The sequence below is a fragment of the Cherax quadricarinatus genome, chromosome 42, assembly GCF_038502225.1.
Source record: "Cherax quadricarinatus isolate ZL_2023a chromosome 42, ASM3850222v1, whole genome shotgun sequence".
Lineage (NCBI taxonomy): Eukaryota > Metazoa > Arthropoda > Malacostraca > Decapoda > Parastacidae > Cherax > Cherax quadricarinatus.
In genome coordinates, this window is record NC_091333.1 from 7,555,875 (window position 1) to 7,565,195 (window position 9,321).

The 9,321-nt window shown below is 37.9% G+C and overlaps 1 protein-coding gene across 1 annotated transcript in view; it reads right to left on the bottom strand.

Annotated features, from left to right (window-relative positions):
• Nucleotides 1-5,571: 5,571 nt before the first annotated feature.
• The window catches only part of LOC128695650 (protein Wnt-16), a 356,549-nt gene continuing 352,799 nt past the window's right edge, over nucleotides 5,572-9,321 (bottom strand). The window contains exons 6-7 of the mRNA XM_053786403.2: nucleotides 8,842-9,093; nucleotides 5,572-6,129 (exon numbers count right to left, since the gene is read on the bottom strand). Coding sequence (XP_053642378.2) covers nucleotides 6,028-6,129; nucleotides 8,842-9,093 — 354 coding nt within the window. The 3' untranslated portion in view covers nucleotides 5,572-6,027. The remainder of the gene's footprint in view (nucleotides 6,130-8,841; nucleotides 9,094-9,321) is intronic.

The following is a 9,321-nucleotide window of genomic DNA, read 5'->3' on the forward strand; positions in this document are numbered from 1 at the left end:
TTTTAAAAACATGACATCTTTTTTTAAAAACATGACATCTTTTTTTTAAAAACATGACATCTTTTTTAAAAAACATGACATCTTTTTTTAAAAACAAGACATCTTTTTTTTAAAAAATGACATCTTTTTTAAAAACATGACATCTTTTTTTAAAAAATGACATCTTTTTTAAAACCATGACATCTTTTTTTAAAAACATGACATCTTTTTTTAAAAACATGACATCTTTTTTTAAAAACATGACATCTTTTTTTAAAAACATGACATCTGTTTTTTAAATGATATCTGCTTATTAAAAAAGCATGACATCTCTATCTTTAAGATTTATATCTATTACACATTGGACGTTTAAATATTATTATTATTATTATTATTATTATTATTATTATTATTATTATAATACAAACACAGGCGCTAAACCTATCAGGGTCATACAGCGTTGGGAGGCGGAGGACTTTTTTTAAAAATCAGTATTATAAAGGAAAATGGTACAGACTCCTTCAATTTTTTTTTGTAACTTTGAAAGTATAATTTTGTCTAAAAATGTCCACTATCCACTATTTTTTTTTTTACTTTTATGCTTTGACAGCATCAGATTCTTTGTCTTATAAAAACATTTTGAATCTGAAATTACTCCCTACTCAAAAACATTATATATATATATATATATATATATATATATATATATATATATATATATATTTATATATATATATATATATATATATATATATATATATATATGTATATATATATATATATATATATATATAGTAGGTTGGTAGACAGCAACCACCCAGGGAAGTACTACCGTCCTGCCAGATGACTGTGAAACAAAAACCTGTAACTGTTTTGCATGATGGTAGGATTGCTGGTTTTCTTTTTCTGTCTCATAAACACGCTAAGATAACAGGGATATCTTGCTACTCCTACTTACACTTTGGTCACACTTCACAGACACGCACATGCATATATATATATACATACATCTAGGTTTTCCTCCTTTTTCTAAATAGCTCTTGTTCTTTTTTATTTCTTCTATTGTCCATGGGGAAGTGGAAAAGAATCTTTCCTCCGTAAGCCATGCGTGTCGTATGAGGCGACTAAAATGCCGGGAGCAATGGGCTAGTAACCCCTTCTCCTGTATACAATTACTAAAAAAGAGAAGAAGAAAAACTTTATAAAACTGGGTTGCTTAAATGTGCGTGGATGTAGTGCGGATGACAAGAAACAGATGATTGCTGATGTTATGAATGAAAAGAAGTTGGATGTCCTGGCCCTAAGCGAAACAAAGCTGAAGGGGGTAGGAGAGTTTCAGTGGGGGGAAATAAATGGGATTAAATCTGGAGTATCTGAGAGAGTTAGAGCAAAGGAAGGGGTAGCAGTAATGTTAAATGATCAGTTATGGAAGGAGAAAAGAGAATATGAATGTGTAAATTCAAGAATTATGTGGATTAAAGTAAAGGTTGGATGCGAGAAGTGGGTCATAATAAGCGTGTATGCACCTGGAGAAGAGAGGAATGCAGAGGAGAGAGAGAGATTTTGGGAGATGTTAAGTGAATGTATAGGAGCCTTTGAACCAAGTGAGAGAGTAATTGTGGTAGGGGACTTGAATGCTAAAGTAGGAGAAACTTTTAGAGAGGGTGTGGTAGGTAAGTTTGGGGTGCCAGGTGTAAATGATAATGGGAGCCCTTTGATTGAACTTTGTATAGAAAGGGGTTTAGTTATAGGTAATACATATTTTAAGAAAAAGAGGATAAATAAGTATACACGATATGATGTAGGGCGAAATGACAGTAGTTTGTTGGATTATGTATTGGTAGATAAAAGACTGTTGAGTAGACTTCAGGATGTACATGTTTATAGAGGGGCCACAGATATATCAGATCACTTTCTAGTTGTAGCTACACTGAGAGTAAAAGGTAGATGGGATACAAGGAGAATAGAAGCATCAGGGAAGAGAGAGGTGAAGGTTTATAAACTAAAAGAGGAGGCAGTTAGGGTAAGATATAAACAGCTATTGGAGGATAGATGGGCTAATGAGAGCATAGGCAATGGGGTCGAAGAGGTATGGGGTAGGTTTAAAAATGTAGTGTTAGAGTGTTCAGCAGAAGTTTGTGGTTCAGGAAAGTGGGTGCAGGAGGGAAGAGGAGCGATTGGTGGAATGATGATGTAAAGAGAGTAGTAAGGGAGAAAAAGTTAGCATATGAGAAGTTTTTACAAAGTAGAAGTGATGCAAGGAGGGAAGAGTATATGGAGAAAAAGAGAGAAGTTAAGAGAGTGGTGAAGCAATGTAAAAAGAGAGCAAATGAGAGAGTGGGTGAGATGTTATCAACAAATTTTGTTGAAAATAAGAAAAAGTTTTGGAGTGAGATTAACAAGTTAAGAAAGCCTAGAGAACAAATGGATTTGTCAGTTAAAAATAGGAGAGGAGAGTTATTAAATGGAGAGTTAGAGGTATTGGGAAGATGGAGGGAATATTTTGAGGAATTGTTAAATGTTGATGAAGATAGGGAAGCTGTGATTTCGTGTATAGGGCAAGGAGGAATAACATCTTGTAGGAGTGAGGAAGAGCCAGTTGTGAGTGTGGGGGAAGTTCGTGAGGCAGTAGGTAAAATGAAAGGGGGCAAGGCAGCCGGAATTGATGGGATAAAGATAGAAATGTTAAAAGCAGGTGGGGATATAGTTTTGGAGTGGTTGGTGCAATTATTTAATAAATGTATGGAAGAGGGTAAGGTACCTAGGGATTGGCAGAGAGCATGCATAGTTCCTTTGTATAAAGGCAAAGGGGATAAAAGAGAGTGCAAAAATTATAGGGGGATAAGTCTGTTGAGTGTACCTGGTAAAGTGTATGGTAGAGTTATAATTGAAAGAATTAAGAGTAAGACGGAGAATAGGATAGCAGATGAACAAGGAGGCTTTAGGAAAGGTAGGGGGTGTGTGGACCAGGTGTTTACAGTGAAACATATAAGTGAACAGTATTTAGATAAGGCTAAAGAGGTCTTTGTGGCATTTATGGATTTGGAAAAGGCGTATGACAGGGTGGATAGGGGGGCAATGTGGCAGATGTTGCAAGTGTATGGTGTAGGAGGTAGGTTACTGAAAGCAGTGAAGAGTTTTTACGAGGATAGTGAGGCTCAAGTTAGAGTATGTAGGAAAGAGGGAAATTTTTTCCCAGTAAAAGTAGGCCTTAGACAAGGATGTGTGATGTCACCGTGGTTGTTTAATATATTTATAGATGGGGTTGTAAGAGAAGTAAATGCGAGGGTCTTGGCAAGAGGCGTGGAGTTAAAAGATAAAGAATCACACACAAAGTGGGAGTTGTCACAGCTGCTCTTTGCTGATGACACTGTGCTCTTGGGAGATTCTGAAGAGAAGTTGCAGAGATTGGTGGATGAATTTGGTAGGGTGTGCAAAAGAAGAAAATTAAAGGTGAATACAGGAAAGAGTAAGGTTATGAGGATAACAAAAAGATTAGGTGATGAAAGATTGAATATCAGATTGGAGGGAGAGAGTATGGAGGAGGTGAACGTATTCAGATATTTGGGAGTGGACGTGTCAGCGGATGGGTCTATGAAAGATGAGGTGAATCATAGAATTGATGAGGGAAAAAGAGTGAGTGGTGCACTTAGGAGTCTGTGGAGACAAAGAACTTTGTCCTTGGAGGCAAAGAGGGGAATGTATGAGAGTATAGTTTTACCAACGCTCTTATATGGGTGTGAAGCGTGGGTGATGAATGTTGCAGCGAGGAGAAGGCTGGAGGCAGTGGAGATGTCGTGTCTGAGGGCAATGTGTGGTGTGAATATAATGCAGAGAATTCGTAGTTTGGAAGTTAGGAGGAGGTGTGGGATTACCAAAACTGTTGTCCAGAGGGCTGAGGAAGGGTTGTTGAGGTGGTTCGGACATGTAGAGAGAATGGAGCGAAACAGAATGACTTCAAGAGTGTATCAGTCTGTAGTGGAAGGAAGGCGGGGTAGGGGTCGGCCTAGGAAGGGTTGGAGGGAGGGGGTAAAGGAGGTTTTGTGTGCGAGGGGCTTGGACTTCCAGCAGGCATGTGTGAGCGTGTTTGATAGGAGTGAATGGAGACAAATGGTTTTTAATACTTGACGTGCTGTTGGAGTGTGAGCAAAGTAACATTTATGAAGGGATTCAGGGAAACCGGCAGGCCGGACTTGAGTCCTGGAGATGGGAAGTACAGTGCCTGCACTCTGAAGGAGGGGTGTTAATGTTGCAGTTTAAAAACTGTAGTGTAAAGCACCCTTCTGGCAAGACAGTGATGGAGTGAATGATGGTGAAAGTTTTTCTTTTTCGGGCCACCCTGCCTTGGTGGGAATCGGCCAGTGTGATAATAAAATAATAATATATATATATATATATATATATATATATATATATATATATATATATATATATATATATATATATATATATATCTATGTATATTGTTTTCTTTAAGTTAGTTCATGGGAAATGGAAAGTCAAACTGTCAATCGCATTAATGCAACTTAAATCATTGCCTGTGAAAAAAGATATATTATATTTTAAAAATGTTTGATAAGTACGTTTTACATTCTCATTAACGCAATATATATATGTATATATATATATATATATATATATATATATATATATATATATATATATATATATATATATATATATATATATATACATATATATATATATATATATATATATATATATATATATATATATATATATATATATATATATATATATATATATATATATATATATATATATATATATATATATATATATATATATTATAAAATACATATGTGGCAATGCACTTGAATATCAAGCACCATTGTTAGATTGATGGCATGAAATAGACAATACTCGGTAGATTGTTGACAAACTGTCAACTCAGACGTAGTAACAAACAGAAGCCCAAGACAGTAATGCTATACATATATATATCTAAGACATTCAGTACCGTATTGCTTGCAAGATTAAGAACCTACTGTCATCATGATGACTGGAGACCAGCACTTGTATCATTATTATTATTATTATACAACCACTAGGTTGGGGAGGCCTGAGCTTGCTACCATCTGCAGCTCATAAGACTGCCATCCCCACGAGCCCCTTTGAGGCGGGGTAGATGGCAGACCAGAGGCCTAGCTTCTCCCTACGAGCCCCGTGAGGGCGGGGAATGTGGCTAGGCCTGGGGACACTTGGTCCCAAAGATGAGGAGGTACTTGTACCTTCTCCGATGGGAGACTTAAGTCTCGAGACACTCCCCAGATAGGGAGCCAAGGCCGGGTCACCACTACTTGGAAAAGACCCGGGCCGGGAGAATACCGGCGAATAAAAAAAAAAAAAACTAGGTTTGGCTACTACTAATGTATATATACATACATATATATATATATATATATATATATATATATATATATATATATATATATATATTTATATATATATATATATATATATATATATATATATATATATATATGTATATGTATATATATATATATATATATATATATATATATATATATATATATATATATATATATATATATATTTATAGAATTAGTCATTTCTAACCTCACAGGATTGTGGAACTCTAAACTAGTCATGTATGTCTCATCATTGTTTCGTATTAAACTATGATACTACAAGGCCAGACACCAAGAAAGATGAATACATGACACAGATGCAAAAACATTATTTTAACTGCACTGACTCCCTTATTCTTCACACTGAGACACTTACACCACAAGAAGAAACGTAATACCAGCTCAACACACTTTGCTTCGCATTTTCTTGGATAATTTTTTAATTCCACTTCCAAAAAACTCTTTTGTTTCAGTTCAGCATCCACACTAGTTAGATAGTGTGTGTGTGTGTATGTGTATGTATGTGTGCGTGTGTGTATAACGTTTCATGTGTTTTGGTCAAAGTTCCAGTTGAATTAAAGGATAAAGGATAATACTATTTTCTTATGAATTCCCATCAGACCTCCTGTGGCCAGACAATGAAATGCTTCCTCCGCTATTTGCAAGTGTGAACGTCAACGTTGGTGACACAAGTCTTACACTTGACGTGGCAGCACCACACAAACTTGCAGTGGCATCTCTCCACATACCTCACCACCTGAAAAAAAAAATCATTATTTATTGCCTCGTCAGTAATATTTCCAGACATTGTTTTAGTATCCAGAGCAGGGGAAAGAAAAGGAAATCTCTCTCAGTGTATCAGTGACTGTTACTGCCGAATCAAAAATCCCTCCTATAGGTTTGGAAAAAAATTGTATCTGTCGTGAGGTATGATCAAAGCTGACAAGGTACAACACTGAGGAAGGTCATGGTGTCCCGGGAAGAGAATGAATCATCATGATATTATATCCAATATGGGCGAGTAAGACACATGTGCAACAACTGGGTATTTTTAGTCGAATACATGATAAATTAGACACATGTGCAACACTTGTGTATCGTTAACGAGGAAACGTTCTAATTTATCAACTTGTCTGTTCTCTGAATCTTTCATCTAAAGTCGAATAAAAATAAAAATCCCAGGATACGAGTTTAAATATATATATATATATATATATATATATATATATATATATATATATATATATATATATATATATATATATATATATATATATATATATATATATATATATATATATATATATATATATATATATATATGCAATAAGATCACAGTAAACAGGTGATTTTAAATTATGCAAAACAACCACTGTGAAAGGGTAGTGAAATTCCAAGCGCTTTCGTGAATACACAATGTGAGTAGTCACGAAAGCGCTTGGAATTTCACTACTCTTTCACAGTGGTTGTTTTGTATATATATATATATATATATATATATATATATATATATATATATATATATATATATATATATATATATATATATATTTACTACACGACTGAACTTTGTAGCTAGAGAGTAAATTCCAGTATCTCTTCTAATTCTGCTACTAATTCTGGATGATGTCTTGATGCTAGGTGCTCAGGACTATCTTCCTGAGACCCCTGCTGGTGCTAACCCACAATACTCTCCCATTCTAAGCAAAGATTGGTTGCTGGTAGGAATATAATTTTAATGCTAGTATTACTAGAGCGTAATATCATTGTCATCTGCATTCATTTCTACGAAGGGAAAGTATGAACAGGTCTGGCTATTTATACATCTACTGCTTATGTAGACTTGTCTTCCACATTCTCCAGGATTGTTTTATCTACTGGGTTGGTACAGCCACTGGTGGGCGAAACATCTCCCCAGTGAAGATGCCTAGGCGTTGTACTCATGTCTTATTCATCTCACTGGTCCATATGGGTTCACTGCATTGTAATGAATATAATAATACTGACTATATCATTTGTTGCACAGGTGGCTTGATTGAAATTTATAGTAACCTACGAGGTTGACGCACCTGTGGTATAAACAGTGAAGCAAAGTGACCAGAGAGCAGTGAAGTGGTGGCACAGTAGTGCAAAGTGACCAGAGAGCAGTGAAGTGGTGGCACAGTAGTACTGATATGAAGTGACTAGTTGTTGTAAAGTGTTGTGAGCGACAGTGTTGTAACAGTGTTGTGAGTGATAATGTTGTGAGTGATGGTCAGTGTTGGCCTACCTGGGTGTTGACCTACCTGCGTGTTGACCTACCTGCGTGTTGACTTTACTGGGTGTTGACCTTACTGGGTGTTGACCTACCTGGGTGTTGACTTACCTGTGTGTTGACCTACCTGGGTGTTGACTTACCTGTGTGTTGACCTACCTGGGTGTTGACTTACCTGTGTGTTGACCTACCTGGGTGTTGACCTTACTGGGTGTTGACCTACCTGTGTGTTGACCTACCTGGGTGTTGACCTACCTGCGTGTTGACCTACCTGCGTGTTGACTTTACTGGGTGTTGACCTTACTGGGTGTTGACCTACCTGTGTGTTGACCTACCTGGGTGTTGACCTACCTGCGTGTTGACCTACCTGCGTGTTGACCTACCTGCGTGTTGACCTACCTGCGTGTTGACCTTACTGGGTGTTGACCTACCTGGGTGTTGACCTACCTGGGTGTTGACCTACCTGGGTGTTGACCTACCTGGGTGTTGACCTACCTTGGTGTTGACCTACCTTGGTGTTGACCTACCTGGGTGTTGACCTACCTGGGTGTTGACCTACCTGGGTGTTGACCTACCTGGGTGTTGACCTACCTGGGTGTTGACCTACCTGGGTGTTGACCTACCTGCGTGTTGACCTACCTGGGTGTTGACCTACCTGCGTGTTGACCTACCTGCGTGTTGACCTACCTGCGTGTTGACCTACCTGCGTGTTGACCTACCTGGGTGTTGACCTACCTGGGTGTTGACCTACCTGTGTGTTGACCTACCTGGGTGTTGACCTACCTGTGTGTTGACCTACCTGGGTGTTGACCTACCTGTGTGTTGACCTACCTGGGTGTTGACCTACCTGTGTGTTGACCTACCTGGGTGTTGACCTACCTGTGTGTTGACCTACCTGCGTGTTGACCTACCTGCGTGTTGACCTTACTGGGTGTTGACCTACCTGGGTGTTGACCTACCTGCGTGTTGACCTTACTGGGTGTTGACCTACCTGGGTGTTGACCTACCTGAGTGTTGACCTACCTGGGTGTTGACCTACCTGCGTGTTGACCTACCTTGGTGTTGACCTACCTGGATGTTGACCTACCTGGGTGTTGACGTACCTTGGTGTTGACCTACCTGGATGTTGACCTACCTGGGTGTTGACGTACCTGGGTGTTGACCTACCTGGGTGTTAACCTACCTTGGTGTTGACCAACCTGGCTGTTGACCTACCTGGGTGTTGTAGCCCCTGCCACAGCACAGCAAGTCACAGGAGTCAGCACCATTGGACGTCTTGTTACAGAAGCGGCCGTGGGTGCCTAGGATGCCCTTCTTGATGTTCTGGACGCAGTAATTAGGTGACTTGTGAATATGAACCAGCTCCTCCTTGCTTGCCAGGAACCTGCGCTTGCGGCGCCCGCGTCTCCTTCGCCGCCTGCGGGAGGAATCTCGCCTGCTGCTGCTGCTGCGTTTCTTGCGCTTATACTGCAAGGAATAAAATGTTAGAAAATATAGGTAAATCAATATATATTTATATATATATATATATATATATATATATATATATATATATATATATATATATATATATATATATATATATATATATATATATATATATATATATTATTCTTATCTTGCGTAGTTAGTGTTTATTTATGAGGAACACAAGAATAAAAGCTGGAAAATATTACCATTTATTTTCGATTACCA